The 18,362-nt window shown below is 41.1% G+C and overlaps 1 protein-coding gene across 1 annotated transcript; it reads left to right on the top strand.

Annotated features, from left to right (window-relative positions):
* The first annotated feature begins 294 nt into the window (after positions 1-294).
* On the top strand, positions 295-10,949 carry syt10 (synaptotagmin X). Its single transcript, XM_070853703.1, has 7 exons — positions 295-648; positions 1,310-1,703; positions 3,785-4,346; positions 7,822-7,942; positions 8,316-8,487; positions 8,591-8,720; positions 10,764-10,949. The coding sequence occupies exons 1-7, from the start codon at positions 447-449 to the stop codon at positions 10,833-10,835; spliced, it is 1,653 nt and encodes a 550-aa protein (XP_070709804.1). The 5' UTR covers positions 295-446; the 3' UTR covers positions 10,836-10,949.
* Positions 10,950-18,362: the final 7,413 nt, after the last annotated feature.

Here is an 18,362-nt window from a genome sequence, read left to right on the forward strand (position 1 = left end):
TGTAAAGCAGGGGGATACAGTATATGTGATTTATTATGCTCCGTCCATCTAAGATCTCTCATCTATGGTCCTGTGTACTCTCCTCAGGGTCACAGGGGACAAAGAGCTGTTGGGGGTTGGGAGGACTGGATTCTATAAAGCAGCATGTGTTGAACGAAAGGCGGGGACACACACAGGTCGCCAGTCCCTCATGGGCAACTCTGTAGTCGTTACTAGAGAGAGTAATCCCGTTACTGCCACCAACTGACAGGGCGCACCAGCAAACTGATGCGCATTGGTCGTGGCGAGGGTTGGACTCAGCAACCCGCCGCCTGTTAATCCAACGCTGCGAGCGCGTCTGGCCAGTCGCTCCGCGTTGCGCACTGGATATGGATCAGGACGCAGCGCGCCTCCCTGCTGTCTCCCGCGGACAGGCTGCACTCAGCGGCGCATAAAAAGGTGGCCAGATGAACCGTCGCCCTACTGGCTCCTCCGGCGTGCAATGGCTTAACAGGAGAGACATGAGTGTCCGGACGGAGGACAGCATCACCTTGTGCCAAAGGGCTCTCCAAATCGTTACGGAACTTTGTCTCACGGGAAATGTAGACCGGGAGAAATGTTCGGATATATTCCCCCTGGAGAGCACCATACCAGGTAAAGGACACGCAGGTAAATGGAAAAAAAGTCTTTCTTTTCTTTCCCCAATTCACTTTCGTTTGTTCCCTTGAAAGATAGAGGTTCGAGTATTTGAAGCGAGGAGAGGAGAAAATAAACATCAGCTCCCACTTGTTCAAACTTTACTACACCGCTTGTTTTTATCGTGCTGAACTGCTGTGAAAGTCTTTCTCTACCTGTTACGCATCTTGCTGCAGCGCAGTCTAGACTGGTGAAGCAGCAACAGGTGGGAAATAGACTGAGGTGCAGGACTGAGGAGATGGTCCTCCTGCCGTTTTCTCGTCAAGCTACATATTTTAGGCTGCATTAAGCTTCCTTGTACACGAGTCACTGCAAACTTTTCATTTAAATATGCAAAAGAACAAGAGATGTCAGGAGCAGATGGGAGACCAAATGTTTTTTTTCCCTCTTCAGATACTGAACATGTGATTCTCTTGGTGCTTTGGCTCTTTAATTGAGGTTTTATATGACTTTATATTGTCCTGCCTTATTAAACATGTGCATATGCTGCCCCCTCTTTCTTACAGCTTGCTTTCTCTCCTTTTTTCTCTTTCTCCCTTGCATGTTTGTCCGTCATATTTTGTCCCTCGCTTGCTTCTCCTTTCCTCTTTATGTGTCTGTCTTCCTCTATGGGTCTCTCCATGGTTACATGTAGACATCTCTATTAGTCTCCTTGCTGTGGTCGTGGGTTTCTGTGGCCTCGCCCTGTTGGTAGTCTCTCTCTTTGTCTTTTGGAAGCTGTGCTGGCCCATCTGGAGGAGCAAGGCTCTGCCGGCCCACGCCGAAAATGGCCTCCATGTGGGCTTCCCCGAGGCGCCGCCACCCAACTCCCCGCCAGTCACCGAGTGTAAAGTGGCGGAGGTGGAGAAGAAGTACCCGCTGGAAGTGAAGGTGAATGGACGGAGCTCTGTCAAGCTCCTGGAGGCGGCCATGAAGATCAGCCAGACGTCTCCGGACATCCCTGCCGAGGTGCAGACAGCCCTGAGGGAGAAGCTCAGCCAGCAGGCTAAGATCCAAAGGCAGACCACAGAGCCAACCTCCTCCTCCAGGTACCCTGAATGAACCCGCTGCTATCACAACCCCTCCCCGTCTACTCTGCAGAGGACATAATAATAACGACATCCTATTTCTATAAATGTATCTGCTTCTTAAAATTACAGAAAAATATCACCACTTTTGAACCCACTTTGGTTTGTTCCCCCGTCTTTGCTACAGTAGGAAACACAAAACACTGCCAACACAATGCAAAAATTGTCCTGACCGTTCGTGGCACTGTAGCCTCTGTCCTTGAGGTGGTTTGGCACGTGTCATGCAAACCATCAGGGACTGGCTGGTGACCTTGAAACGCTGTTGCACATGTTGAATTGTGCGTCTCTTGCTCTAGTGTGACTAAAAAAAAAAAGCAGCTCCTGTTGCCTCAATCAGCTGGCGCAGTGATATATCTCTTTGCCTCAGGTGGAACCCTATAATCTCCTATACGTGTAAATCAGGCTGCTATGGTAACGAAGGGAAGCAACTCCAGTAATTATACAACCAGTTCTCGTTTCCCATTGTTTTCCAGCTCTGTGTTTAAACTACAACGTCCATAATTAGCACTGCTGAGGGGTGGGAGCTGACGTGGTGGAAGGCTGGTTTCTGCAGCAGGCAGCTGCGCTCAGTTTCACAGAGGAAGGCGTTATTGACAGTTGCTTCAGTTTGTTGTTAGACTCATTAATTAAATTATATTGAGAGCAAGGTCTTAGTGAATTACACACCCACCAGGGAGGCAGAAAGGCCAGGTTAACGATTGCAAGGCATACGTCTCAGTCCTTCCACCTATCTTTTGACAATGATTCCTGATTTTCACAGATTTTTCAACAACAACATGCGATAAACTCTGAGCTGAAGTTTAAGGAATGACAGCAGACAGAGGAGGATGTCACTGAACTAAAGTTAACCCACCTCCAACTTCTTTGGTCACGTTCACAATGACATTATTGAGAACTGAAATAGAGAACAATAAATTAGGCTTTTATCTCTGGTGTTAGTAGTGGATTTGGTGTAATCCTCAGTAGATTAAGTGTTTGTTCTGTTTTAAAGAGGATTTAGAGGTTTACAGAAGTCGCAATAGAAGCACAGAGGTATACAGGCAAATAGTTACTACTATCCTCTTTTCATGTGTTTTGGTTGTGTTTAAGGCAGTTTTTCCTTTTCTCTTGAGGTTTGCCGTCACTCTTAGACAACACACAGCCTTGTGTGTTGTTTGCAATTCTTGAATGCACCATATAATTTTCAGATGTGCTTCCTGGCCCATGTCATGTGTGCCATGGCTGTCAGATTGCTGTGATTGTCTTACTGTCAGACAGGAGGAGGGCTAGTTGCTAGGTGACAGGACCAGCGAGTCAAGCGTGGCCGTGGTTCTCAAGACGTTAACTTTACAGAAATTTACAGCATTCAGGTAATTTGTAAGAGCCTAAATCTGAATGCTGAAGATGTGCCTTCATTTTCCAAAACCATGGTCACCCACTGGTAAGAAAAACGGAGAAAATCTTCGCTTCCACTTGTGTTTTTTGCTTCCACTTGTGTTTTTTTATTGTCTGGCACTACTTTCAGAGTGAAACCAGCTGTGTACAGCAAAAAAGAGCATTACGCTGAATTTTCTGTGAAGTATGTCACTGTGTCCTTTGGTTGTCTATCAAATCAAGGCTATGGGGTCTTGACTTTAGGCCCATTAAGACGTTTTACCAGAATCAGAAGGAGAATACATGTATTTCATATGATTGGCTATGTCATTGTGAGCTATTACTTGCCAATGTGCACAAGGAACATTGAAAGGCGAGTCTCAGAGAATTATTACCAGTTAAGAGTTTTCTTGGCATTGACCAACGGTTGCAGCTACAGCCACTTTAGACCTCTGGAGGTTTTTCAGTCAATATTTATTCTTCTATACCAGATTTTGGTGCTTGTTTCCTGAAGACTAAAGACCATTTTTTGAGCTACATGTCAAAACATGTGGCGCCACATTATTATGCACCATGCCTTTTAGATATAGTTCTCTTCTGACAAACCATTAGCGGCCATCATAACAAAGCCACTCATGCGTAACAGTGACTTGAGACGTTTACCATATGCCCTTTACCCTTTTCAACAGGCACAATTCGTTCCGGCGTCACCTGCCTCGTCAGATGAATGTCACCAGCGTTGACTTCAGCATGGACACAGCGCCTCTCCGCCAGTCTTCGACAGTGAGCATTGGGAGAATAAAACCTGAACTCTACAAGCAGAAATCAGTGGACTCAGAAGATGAGGCCAAAGAGCCTGTAGAGACTTGCGGAAAGCTCAGCTTCTCGCTGCGTTACGACTATGAGGAGCAAGCTTTGGTGGTGAGAATCCTCAAAGCCTTGGACCTGCCTGCCAAAGATTTCATGGGCACCTCCGACCCCTATGTGAAGATCTACCTGCTACCGGAGAGGAAGAAGAAATTCCAGACTCGCGTCCACCGCAAGAATCTGAACCCCATGTTTGACGAGACCTTCTGTTTCCCCGTGGCGTACGATGAGCTTTGCAACCGCAAGCTGCACTTCAGCGTCTACGACTTTGACCGCTTCACCAGCCATGATATGATTGGCGAGGTGGTGGTGGACAACCTCTTTGAACTCTCAGATCTTTCCAGGGAGGCTGTAGTGTGGAAAGATATTCATGCAGCAACTACGGTGAGTTGGCGTTCACACTAACGTGCTGCCAAATCCTCACATATGTGGGTCTTGGCGCCATGTAAGATATACTGCACCAGACTTCTGTTCTATAATTGAGGAAAAACACTTGAATGGGAAGGTCTAAACACAAAGTTTGCACCGAATCACTTCTAAGAGCTTGAATTCATCAACAACATCAATACATTACATAATTCAGATGCTTTGGAAAATGCATTTCATCGGCCAAATGCCCACATTTCCAGAAACTGCTGTTTCTACAGATGTAAATACGGCAATAGAATAAAATTATCCAGTCACAAAATAAATTAACTGTTTGATAACAGCAATATGTCCTCAACTTAAAAGCATTTACACAAACAGGTTGTACAGTTATAGCATACTCTAGGAGAATGTCCTCATATGAACGCCCCAAAAACATGGTAATTTAGCCCAGAATGCATTTCACTCCTACATTAACACTTATCAGTCACAGTCAGGAGCCGCAATACTCAAAGTGTGGCCTGCAGGCTAGCCCCTCTAACAAACGTCTGTCAGGTGAGGAATGACCACTTATAGAAAGCTACCGGTTGCATGGCAACTAGTGGCACCTCGTGAGCGTCACGGGAATTACATTCGGTCATCAATGCTAATGTTAGCGATGGAGACGGAGATGGAGCCAAGCAGCAAGACAGTTGTGATTAGAGGGACCAGCAACATCTCAACTCTAACAAGTAAGAGAAGATATGTTGATGTAGAAACTAATTGATAATCATTGTGATTTATCACTACTAGTACTACAGTCACTATTACTACATCTACCACTACAACTACTACAACTAATAATAATGTTATTACTAAATATGGCAAGCATGGCATCTCAAGTGTGTATTTTTCCCTTGTAGCCCTTAGTTACATACTAACTCCCTGCCCAGGAGCCTCTGTTTTACTTATGAATATTGGCACTGTAATAAACACTGAGCCATTGCTTTCAAGGTCACATGAGCTTCTGTGGGCTACTTGAATAGTACTTAACTGTATTTTCAGTTCTACATACAGACTGACTAGAGATGATTCTCTGTCTCCTCAGTTGAGTTTGATGGTGTTTATTTCTTGGCTTTCAACGAGTGAAGTTGATTTTATTTATTTACTTAGTTATTATTATTGTTTCTTAAAGCACTTAAATTATGATAGTCAAAGTTGATTTCAAAAGGATATCATATTACTATGAAGTGTAACACAGCTAGATAGTATTGAACAGAGATAATCTTACAAGGCGAAGCCCCCTATACTCTGCAGTATGCTTCTATAGGCGCACAGGCTAGAGTTTAGGCTATGAACGCACAATTTTGTCCCCGCTGTTGAATCAGTCTACAAGACAGTTTTCAGTCCAGTTTATAAATCAGCAGGATATGTCAAAAATCTGTTAATAGATTTCAGTGACATTTCAATAGGTTATAGGTTATTAATACAGATCGAGGTCATTTTTGTACATTTCCATTCTTTTTCTGCTGAACTACTGCAAAATGTGGTGCACACATCACTGTCTGTCACTATGCTGCACTATAATCTGCATACAGATGATGCTGATCTGAATTAGGATGTAAATTAGAATGCAGACAGGACTGCTAAACATTTTCTCTTAGAATTTAGATATGAAATTTCAAGGATTAAGTAGCCATGGTGGAGCAATGAAATCTTTGTGAGCTCAGTCTTTGTTTATTGAGTTTAAGAACCATGTAAAAAGAGGGATTTTTTTTTGGATATCAAGTAAATACAAGATGAACAACAGACGCTGCCTTTTCTGCAGTACTGAGAATATAGACAGTACCGACATGGTTAACAAAGGTGATCTTTTTTGATTGCTTTCTTGTGTAGCCAAAAGGATTATATTTACCTCCTCTGACTGCAGGCCACAGATTAGCCTGAAAATGTTCTCCTGTGCTGATACACCTGAGGCAGCATCAGTTACTTTTTGGACTTGATATCAAAGTGTTAGATTTATCTTTCTTAAAGTGTGTATGTGTGTATGAGAGGGAGCTCTAGCATTCCCCAATCTTTGTGGGCAGAGGCAAATCCACTGCTGGTTTGACTACAAAATCATCTTTCTGTGATAGACACAAAACACCTGCCCATATTCACGATCTCCACAAGTAGAAGTATATAGAATGGTGATCACACTGGCAGACCCTAATCTGTTGAAGCTGTCGCAACAGCTGTAGTTGTTGTTTTTCAAACTAAACTTAGGCTAAAATTGGGTAAGCTTAGCTCTTATCCCGGCTGTCTGCCCTCTCCACCCTGTTGTTCGAGTAAAGTTGATATTTTAACTTGAATACTATTGTTCATAACCATTGTTGTTACACCAGCGGTTGTCTGACCAATGACAATTTGGTCAGACAGGAGCATATTGACCAACCATTGAACCCACAGACCAGCAGATGTCAGCCCTAATAATATGAAAACGCTACTTAAAACAAGTAAGGAAAAGTAGTCTTGAATAAACATTTGTGACCACAGCGTTGCTTTCAAATGCTCTTAAAGGCCTTCAATTCTCAAACAGGACCCAAATGTTGATCAAATGGTAAGATGCACTATGCTTCATTTTGCTGTCTGAACACAATTTCTTCTTTGCCGTCAACTGTGCATCCAAAGTAGATTTTGAAGCTATTACATTTTCTATTACTAGAATTGAAGTTTATCATTATATCTACTCATAACGTTGTTGCTAATCTGTTTCTGTGAACTTTATTGATCTTTTTTCCTAAACTTTTCCATCTGTGTCATAAAATCTATGCATACCCTTTGTAACAGTATGATCTTTAACATCAAAGGTGAACTTCAACCCAAGTGGTTGCCTGAACAAACACTAATATTCACTTTCCAAGTGAGCACATAATGTGAAAGACAAACTAAGCTGGCTCACATAAGGCGTATCAGACATGTAACAAGACTAAGACTCTGCAGCCATGCCAGTACCTCTGTGAGGCTGTAGCTAAATGTGTTGATGTTTAGCAGCAACATTTTAGTTAAGCAGGATGGCATGCTAACATTTGCTAATTAGCTCTAAACACAAGGTACAGGGCGGGCTAATGGTAATGATGGTAGTTTTGCAAGTATTTGGTCATATGTTTTAAATATTTCACTAAAAGCAAAAAATACCATGGTGGTACAACTGGAAAATCAATATGACTATCAAGCCCAGTTGTAACTAGTTGTTGAGACATTTCTGTTTGGTCCAAAGTTGTGGACCAACCAACACGACCAAATGACAGGACAATGTCAAATGAGAATGACTATGGTTTTGGTGCTTTCACTGCATTGGAGAAAATAAATATCACATTAGCATGCCATGCCGCGCTAATCAAATGTTCAGCACCAGCTTACAAAATACAAACCTGCTTATTCCCATGTCTTGGACATTTTGATTTACTGTATGTGGTGAAAGCATGTCAAATGGATGAAAAGCATTCGGTTGTCTTCCTGTTTTGTCCTTCAGGAAAGTGTTGACCTGGGGGAGATCATGTACTCGTTGTGCTACCTACCCACAGCGGGGAGAATGACCCTAACAGTCATCAAATGCAGAAACCTCAAAGCCATGGACATCACAGGCTCTTCAGGTAACCTGACAGCAAATAAGATGTGGCTGACATCAAACGCTCAAGCTGAGCAATAAATCAAACTTAGCTGAAATGTGACAGCGGGTGGCCACTTGGAATGGAAATGAAGGAGGAGACATAGAGAGGCCAGAGAGAACAAATTATTAAAAGTATTACCCTGTCAAAAGAGGGAAATACATGCCTGAGCTGCTCCTGAGATGCTAAGCTTTTTCAACACCTGAGTATTAGAAGACAAGTGCAAAAAACATTCAGCAGCTTTTCACTGAGCTTTTGATTTGTTAGTTCTCGTTGATATCATTCAGTTTAACCATAATTTGGAGTTCAACTATAATTTAATGTGTACATGTGAGATGACGGTAAACGTGTGTCCCAGATCCTTACGTGAAGGTTTACCTGATATGTGACGGACGGAGGTTAAAGAAGCGAAAAACCACCACCAAAAAGAGCACACTTAATCCAACATACAACGAGGCCATCATCTTCGACATTCCGCCGGAGAACGTGGAACAAGTCAGTCTGTCCATCATGGTGATGGATTATGATCGGTGAGTCAGATAGTCACTACATAATATATATATATATACACAGCACAGGCTAGTGCGCTAACAGGGCAGAGTGTGTTAATGTGTGGCGTTTTACTGCCAACAGGGTGGGGCACAATGAAGTGATTGGTGTGTGCCACACCGGGCCGGATGCAGAAGGTCTTGGACGGGATCACTGGAATGAGATGTTGGCTTACCCGAGGAAGCCCATCACACACTGGCATGCTCTGGGAGAGGTACAGACACCCCCCTCCTCCCTCCCTCTCTAAAAGCTCATATTTACAGAATATTGAACCTTGAATGTGACATTGACCAGAATAGACGCTGTGCTATGCAGTACAAGGCATCAATACATGAGATTGTTGAATCCAAGTTCTGTCTGCTCAAGGTTCTTCCTTCAAATTACAAAGTGTTTGTTCTGTGGTTTTCTTATTTAAAAGTACAAATCCAGCAATGGGCCTGTGTTTGTTTTGAATATTTGAAAACACTAGAATATCTGATGAAAAAACACACGAATAATGCAAAAACTTCTCTTGACTTATTTTCACCGATCAAATATTATTGATTGTTATTAATATCTGAACAGCCCTCCTCGAGTAGCAGCAGGTATGACAAGTTGTAGATACGTGGGGACGTACAAATCTGAGTTAGAATGATTCTAAGAAATGTATTTGCTGTCTTGCCAAGAGTCAGATGAAGATCAGCAATTTAATTAAATCAGTCAAGTCATTAAACTCTCAGTGCGTTCAATACAGATATAGCAAATGTGTTTTGTGGGGGAAACAGCTAGCCTGGGTTCGTCATACGTACTTTCCAACAACCCCAATGCTGTCTTACCCACATGAATGTGTATATTTTACTTATGTATAAATTATAAAGATATATGCAGCGATTTAATGAGCAGCAGTGTAAAGACTCTAAAACATTTTTACAGTTTCTATCTTTTTTGACAGAGGCTAACTGTCTCCCCCCTTTTAATGTAATTTCATATTTTACATGTTATCAATGTTTCTTCCTCTTTTGCCACACCTACTCCACATCTGACGAATAGGAAAATACAGGTGATTACCCATTTTCAGTGGTAAAACTACTTTCTATTCTTTGGTAGAAACTGTGATCATAGGCACAAACCGTGCCATCTGTAGCTCGCGCCAAAACAACACTCATTTCACAAGGAGATGGGAATACAACTTGGATTGTGTTTATTATCTATGTATCTATTCTTGGGGATGAAAGATGTAACAGCAAGCGATGTATATTCAATAGTAACATTATGATTAACATGCAGGAAGCATTATAATGACACTCCAGGTACAGTAAATGAGACCGTTTGGCCACAGCAGTTGTCGAGCAGGAGGCTTTAACACCTGTTTACAAGTTCAATAGGGTGGCTGTGAGGTTTCAAAGGAAAGCTGTGTGTTAAGCTATATTTTGGACATTCGAAGCATGCAAACCGAGAAGGAGATTTTGCTATAGGAGTCGTTTCACAATGTATTGATAGTTTTGTTTGTGAAGATGAAAATCCCACACGGGGGGGGGGGGGGTCAATGCCGTCCTATCCTATTTTTATCTTTCGTTCCCACAGTGCAAAAAGCTGAAATCCACCATAATCGTCTTGATCTCTTGCTGATTACAGCCGCTGTGCTCCGAGAAGGAGGAAACGTTTTTACAGCCAAATTTCAGGTCGTGTGGGATTCGTGTGCTGTATCTTTAGGATTACGCACAAAATATAAGACCACACAGATGATTATTAAGAGTTAAACTTTTTAAAGTTTTTTCTTGGCAACACTGTCAGCATTCAGCAAAATACACCTAAAAACCTCAATCAACTCTTTTAGTCCATTTATTCATTTATTTACCCAAAGATTCTCTCAATGTACACTTTTCAGATAAAATAAGATCATCACTCGCACAGGTACACAAGTGCACACGCAGAAGAAGAAAATGTCAACAATGTCATTGCAAATGTGGGATGAGATTTTTTTTTTTTTTTTTTTAAATGGTTGCAACTGATGTGGATGATGTGACCAAACTTTGTCTGAAAATAATGAAGGAAATATACAATAGGTATACATCTCCTGGCTGACACAAAGCCCCTCTCTGTAAAACCCCGATCTGGCTCTGCTGCTCAATGTGACCCGACCCAGCTGGGCCGAAACAACTCTTCTGCCTATGATCACAGTACATCCTGAGGACTAGAGTAATAACCTGCTTAGTTACCACAGAAGGACTGCAGAGCCTCTATAATGTGCTGTGTTTTGTGATATTTTACCTTGCAGTGGCCGGGAAGAGCAGCAAGCTTTGAGAGTCAAGGTTCGTGTCCTTCGCCCAAACCTCCACAGACACCCTGATGGTCACAGGTAGAGTGATAACACCACCCCTGTAAGAAACCAGACGCTTGTTTAGAGCTGCTGAGAAGTTGCGTAGCCTACGAGTCTCTTGTGAGCATGTCGTATGAAAATTGAATTCATCCCAACACGTTTCACGTGTGTTTATAAAAACAAGGCTGTATTGAAATTGCGTTCATTCATTCATTTGAACTCCAGTTCTTCAAAGTGCTCTACAGAGCTGGCTATGCACAGCACTCACTGTCACTCATTTCAAGAGTTTGTTTTTATCACAAATCTGCTTTGAAATTATCAGAAAGGCTTTAGTTGCCAAACATTTACACAGACCACATGAATGGGAAGCCTCACTGCACCAAGTCCGCAGTGATTCACTTGCAGCTGTATCAACCTTTTCAATATTTTGAGCAACATTTTCCAGGCCCTAGAACTCTTTAGTGAGTTAGCATTTTTTCTTTGAAATGACACCAAGTTAAAGGGCTGCGCTCAATGCAAAGAAAACATTTACTTGATAAAAAGAAAAAAAAAAAAAAAACAGTCAAACAATTTATTCTTGATCCAGGTTTTGGCTGAAGAATGCAAGTAATTGAGTGTCTTCAAGGGCTGGGTAAATCTCTTGAAATTCATTCGTCACAACTGTCACAGATGTAGTAAAACCAGCCATTAACCAGCCATTGTTTCCTGCAAGCATTAGAAAAGTCATCAGGACTCTCAGATTGACAGAAATTGTAGCAGATACATGTAGCAAATATGTGTACGGACGGATAAACACCAGTCAAATGTGTGTTAGAAATAACTTTACAGTAAATTTGTTTCCAAACATCTGGCAACATTTACAGCAACTATTTCATATTAATTTTTGTGCACAGCAGATCAAATTCAGAATGTAACAGCAAAAATTAAACTAGTAGCATACAGAAGTTAGTCAGAGCCATTCTCTTATCAGTCCTATAACTTTATTAAATATGATTAAACTGTTGATTACACTACATTGTCCCTCATTTTAAGTCTAAAAAGTGAAATAATATAATAATACTAAAGAACAACAGCACATTGGTTGATATTTTCCGTTTAGAATGAATAACCCATTGTTTCAAAAATGACTATGAAGAATTACCATGTATTTTGAGCGCTGAATTTTCCCCTTGCTAAGTCCCGCCGCCTTGTTGTTAGCCGCTGTTACTCCACCTGTGGAGCCAGGTGGAGCACGGACGGTCCCTAACTGCACTCCCTGAAGAAATTATAGGGATATTTTCAACCGGCTTTGTATCATTACAGTGTGGGTAATATATGCAAATGAATGATGCTTAATGTTAACTGTCCTTCGTGTCGCCTGCAGCCAGAGTGTAATTACTGGCTCAAGGGCTGTTGTTCAATTAAATAACTGCCTAAACTGTAAAATAACAGTAAAATGTTTAGTTATTCAATCGAATAACGTTCCCAGAGCCGGTAAATGTCTGCTACAATCAGGATGATGAGTGGGGAGCTCTAAAGTTAAGCGTTGCACTGTAATGATACAAAGCTGGTTGAAAATTGGCAAAAATGTCCTGTTCAGGAGCAGCACTGTTCGTGTAGCGGGGCAGGCCTTTGTTCATTGTTACAATCATTTAAAAAGCAAAAGCAGCACGTGGATACATTCAGTACACCTTCAGTAGATAGCTTAGCACAGAAGTGCATTAGTGCATTAAAGTTAGCTCAAAACCTAGAAACTTATTTCTCCTCCCAACCTCTCCGGGTAACTAGTATCACTAGTATCTATGGAGCAGAGTCGTATAGTTGTTGGACCCTGGCCGGAACTGCTACGTTATGACTGGCCAGTCAGCATTTGAGGGGCAGGACTTAGCGACGGGTCGGATTGTCATTGGAAACTGAATGTGCCATGTGAAAATGGAGAGCTTGACAGGCGTAGCAACATAACTTAGCGAATGGCGAACTGGCCAAACGACACAAAAACACTGAATAGAGTAACACAGATAATAATAATGGCATCTCAAGTTAGTAATAGAAATAAATTACTTTATTGTACACCTTTCCTCACCAGTTACAAATTCAGGGAATTATAATCCACAAAATGAGTTACACACTCAAAAATTTACGATGTTATGTATATTTTTTACATTAAGCCATATGACATTAAGTTCAGTGCACAGAACACTGACTCAGCTTGTCCTTATATATGAGTAATAAGAAACTAATAAGAAACCAACATAGCAAATAGAAAAAGGCTATGTACTGTTATCTGACTTGCACATGCATATAATAATGCTTTTTTTCCCCCCTGCGCTGCCCTTACTATTAAAAAAGAGCTTTTCTGCTTGTAGCATGCCTCTCACCACTTTAAAAACACACCTATTGAGGGATAATGTAGGAAATGATGCTAAGCTATTTCAGATTTCACACTTTGTGTTTACATTTGTACATACACTTGTCAATGGCACTGTTTATTCAAAAAAAGTGGAATTTAAGAAGTTGTCGTAAACTTATGGAAATAGAGACATCACAATGTATTTCTATTGTTTGGTGATAATTTAATTAAACAGCTCAGACTTGTACTTGAGTGAACTTTATACACGTTCTGTAATAGTTGTGAACAATTAGTCAAACAGGAGACCCAGTGAAGCCAACTCTACCTTATCAAGTTAGTCCATGTTTAGGAGTTTAGAGCTTTGAGCTGTAATTGTTTGCATATTGTTTGAATCTGTATTGAGCAAGAACAACTGCAACTGCTGTCATGATGTGTACAGTTTGTGATAACTTTTGTAACGATTTAAAGTAAACATTTGGAATATGATTTATTGTATCTGTTTCATATGTATTTTAACAAAATAAATAAAAAATGAAGAATCACAGCATGTCTCTCTCTTTGCTTGGGAAGGTAGAATGAATATTTCCGTCCAATTGTTTGATATGTTTAGTGTTCAATAACATCACATGGGTTTTATGTGCAAAACACAACCACTTTGACGCACACTAGATGTGTCGTACAAACAGAAGAAGTAGTCACGTTGCATGAGGCGGCATATCAAGAAGGGAAATTGTTCAAAGTGATGTTTTTCTAAAGAGCTGGCGAGCATCACTGCTGAGAAGTAGGATAGTGGTGAAACCAGTGTTACTGCTGGACACATTTGCTCCCAGCTGCTCCTCGACTACTTCTTGGGTGTGTTTAACTTTCGGCAACGTTCTGTTGAACTCTAATGTCATCTGGTGTTGGTCAGTCAAACCTGTGCAAGTGCAAATGCCAGGTAGAAAATATTGTAACTTGGACGCCACAATTCTACTGTTGACTTTAAAATCGTAGGGAAGAGAATAAAAATTGATGTTTGTAAAGAATTGTAAAATGCCAACCTGATCTCATGGCTGGCATATAAAATGGAAGGCTATTCAAAGACATTTCGCATGTCCTGTGTACACATTTTAAGCTTCGCAAGTATCATGTCACGCAGTTGTTGTTCCGTGGTCAAGTTAGCAATAATAAATAGGCAAAATAAATAGGCATAAAATGACAAGCCGTCTCCAGAGTACAAATGATGTGCAAAAAGCAAAAAATATGTACGCGCAAAATTTCCTTCAAAGGCCGTGCTGTTTTTTTGCCATTTGGTGAAACTGGGCTGAAAATGCATTCTGTTGGCATCCAATTGGTCTTGGAACTACTGTGCCACTCAAACTGGACTTCCTGGATTGCATTTCATCCTCTCAACATGGAAAATGTAGATTTTCTCTTGGCAACAAAGTCAAAAAAATGCATCAGGACAAGTTGGAAAATTCACATTTATACTAACATAAACACAGGGACACGGTCTAGAGAAAACAGAAAAAAAAAACAAGTTCCTGGTAAGCTTTGAGACTGGCCACAACTCACAGACTGTATAAAAGAAGTGGACGTAGCTTCTGGATCTGAAAAGCCATGTGGAAGAACCTTACACCTTACACACCAATTGTATGGAAGTCTATGAGAAAATGATCTTTCTTCTCACTTGATTTCTTACTTCAGTAAACGTTTTCCTAATGAGTTCACGGTCTCAGTCACTAGTTTCAAGTCTTCAAGTAGCACGAAAAAAGACTCATCACTTGCATCACTTTGGAGTCCAAAATCAAGATGGCGACAGACGTAAAGCTGATACGGCGGTTTTTAAAAAGGCCAGAATAAAATCCAGTGGTCAAAGAAAGCAAAGAGAAAAGTCACTTTACATTCAGTCTCAGTAATAACAGTGTGTCACCATGTTCAGCTCTCCACAGCTGCCTCCTGACTGGTGGACACAAGTCACACGCACACACACCTTCAATTGATTGTCTGTTTAATTACTGGTTCTGTCACACATGCTCCGTTTTTCTTGTGCAGCTTTTAACAATAATTAATATAACCTTTCCCTTTCAGTCAAGTGGAGAGTGTTGTCTGCACTGAAAACGGCATAATTGCTCAGACTGAAGCGACTCTGACGCCTTAAAAATCCCGAACAGCATGAAATGAAATAGTGAGACGAGAACACCTCTCGATGGCGTTTTTCCACAAATGCAAAGAAGTGTTTAATTGTACAAGCAGCTGCATTTAGACGTGGGATGAAATATGACTGAACTGAACTGGGTCTTTGTCCAAACACTTGTTAGGTGTCTCTGAGGTTGGCTGGCTCCGTGCTCCTTCAGCCACTGCTGACACTCAAGCTAAAGCGCTTAATAAATGTTGGATAACCACTCCACTGTGCTGCACGAGGCTCTGAGTTTGTGAGATGCTTTCAAAAAGCTTGTCGGATTGATGGGTCCCTCTTTCTCATCCTGCATCCATTAAAACATGAAAACAGTACAGCATGAAGAGAACATTTTCCTCTCTCTGTGCAGCGTAACATGCAACACAACTTCCTTTTGATCCACAATATTCGATACAAAACAGACAAAGGGGGGATGTCGCATTAGTTTCCCTGGCAATGAAAGCTGCCCACTCACTTCACTGAACGCTAAGCCCATATTTAGAATGGACTCGTATCTTTAGTTAGCAGGGCTAATAGCACCACATGGTGATCCATGTGATTGTAGCTTTGCCCTTTCCTGAATGCTCATTTGTGCTGGGTATTTGACAACGCTGCTCTGCTAAGACTTAGGAGGAAATTGGACTGGCCTCGTGGTTAGCGTCTGCAATGCACCTGCAGGGTTAGTCATTATTTGGGGGAAAATATCCATCTGAGTTTCAAATTGTCATCACAGAAGACTTGAAATGAAGATCAGAGCTTCTCTCGAATTCTCCTCTCTGCAGACATTTAATCACTCTTCACGAGCCTCAGTGACGCCAGTGTGATAAAACCTCTATTTCTCGTTTTTAATTAGAAATATTCGCCACTCTGCATATTAAGATTTCTTCTTAAGTATTAATTAGAACCAAGTCGTTTTATCATATCCGTCTGGCATTATGGTGCTTGTATTTACCTCATTTCACAGACAGTGACACTACACGCTTCACAGCTGAAGATATCAGTGTGAACAGACAGGTCTGATTTATTGTAGCTAGATTTTCCACGGCCAGTTTGATACAAAGGGTCAAAAGTCAACTCATTAATCGCAAGGTAGTGGGGGCTGGTTCTATTCTAAGAACAATTACAGATAAAGGGGGTAAAATGGACAGACAGTTATGTAATGCCACCACCCATTATAGCCTAACGGCCATTTTTATGGCTTTCATTGTCTCCATAAAAAATTCATGGCTCTTGGGAACGTGCTCACGCTGAGAGCGCATCTGGCAGGAGCTGGATTACATAATATAAAAATAAAAATTTACGGCATAAACGATTATAGTCTTAGATATGATTCTATTGCAGTCGTGGAAAGCATGAATACAAAGACACAGACGCACGCTAATTTTCAATTCAACTCCCATGGGAGCCTAATAGTATCTTGATAGGTCATCTTCATGCAATGAGCTTAAATCTCCCCCGACATCCTGGAACATCTGTGGATTGTCAGACATCGCCTCATGGTTGCTTAATGACTTCTCAGCCTGGCAGAGTATCAAGCAGCTTGTCTACATCTCAGCACCGATCTGATATTAACAGTCCTCTCCTAACTTGGCACGGAGGGTGAATAATGTGTATGGTTGAGAGGAGGGTGTTCACAGACAAAAACTCGTATTTGATCTCGTGAAGCGTTTAAGGATGTTTAGCTGTGGTTGAATTTTAATCAATTATCTGCCTGTGCATTAAAGGTTGGATGTGTCTCTTGCTCTGGTTGCATATTTGCCTTTATCTTTGATTGAAATTATCTGTAATCTTCAAAGCAAAACACCCTGCATGCATCTTGTTTACATAAGTGTGAGTGCAACCTGCTCGAGCAGTTCAAATATCAAGAGAAACAAAAAAGCGCCTTTAAAAAAAAAAAAAAAAAAAAAAAGTGTCAAGTGCCGCTGCTGGACCCGGCCGTCACTATCACAGGCAGAGAGGAGACGAAAGGTTGCAAAGCTTGTTTTATGAAACATTAGACAGAGATGACATGGAGGGGGAAACGTATTGATGTAGGGGGCTATAAATAGATGTTTTACCCCTTGGGTAAGAGCACAGCAATCTTCTTTCATTACTCTTCCTCCTTCAATTGATTTATCTTGACAGAAACGTCCAACTCATGACCATTACGTGGATTCATATTTAGACCAGTATTGGAACTTTTGAGCCTAATAATGTGAATGCTTCAACTGGGACTCATATTCAGTGTTGTAATTAGTATATTTTATTTTATTCCAAAAAATCTAAGTTTAAGGAGAACAGAGACAGTTATAGTTGGTCCCACAGGATGCCTTTTCCCTGTTTTGCGGTCCAATTTTAAATGTTTTTTTGATAAACTGAAATATACTAAATATGGAAACGTGGAACTCTCCCATGATAATGTTTAAATCCTGTAGATTGATGTTATGGCTTCAAACGATTTCAGCTCCATTTGTGAGAAATCATTACTTAGTCCTTCATTTCATTTGGCGAGGTCTAAATACGACACTACCCATTAGCCCTGGCCACCGTTACTATGGAGAAGAAGCCTGTAAGAGGCGCGGATTTGTGTCATTACAAACTGAAGGTCTTTTGCAGTTGTGAACAAAGCGCTGAGTTTTTTGTTTTGTCTTGTTTTTTGGGGGGTTTTTTTTACAATTATTTTTTGGAATCTTTTTCTGATAGGACAGAGAAAGACAGGAGGCTACTGGGGAGACGCCAGACCAGAGTCACTTCATTAATCTAAAATGTACTGCTCCCAAAATCCCAAAACGAATTGACCTAAGATTCACATTATGTTGTCCCGTAACTGAATTTTAAGCTCAGTGATTGGATTTGCTCATTGTGGAAATGCACCTTGGGAGCCGTAGTTATCTCTCTCCGAAGTTTTTGTGCACACAGACTATTTTCTAATGCAGTCGTTGTTTTTTTTGGTACAGATGATTCAACCAGGAGCGTTTCATATCCATCCAGGTCTAACGCTGTCACCTGACATTGTCTTCGGAGACAATAGATAATGTTTCATAGACAAAGAGGTCCAACAGAGCACATGAGATGTTTGGAAACGGTCCAA

Source organism: Pempheris klunzingeri, chromosome 22 (assembly GCF_042242105.1).
Source record: "Pempheris klunzingeri isolate RE-2024b chromosome 22, fPemKlu1.hap1, whole genome shotgun sequence".
Lineage (NCBI taxonomy): Eukaryota > Metazoa > Chordata > Actinopteri > Acropomatiformes > Pempheridae > Pempheris > Pempheris klunzingeri.

Excerpts from the sequence above, each read along its gene's own strand:
- syt10 (XM_070853703.1), top strand. The coding sequence starts at position 447 with ATGAACCGTCGCCCTACTGGCTCCTCCGGCGTGCAATGGCTTAACAGG. Across the intron at positions 7,943-8,315 it reads GGACATCACAGGCTCTTCAG|ATCCTTACGTGAAGGTTTAC; the intron begins GTAACCTGACAG and ends CGTGTGTCCCAG. Across the intron at positions 8,721-10,763 it reads ACTGGCATGCTCTGGGAGAG|TGGCCGGGAAGAGCAGCAAG; the intron begins GTACAGACACCC and ends TTTACCTTGCAG.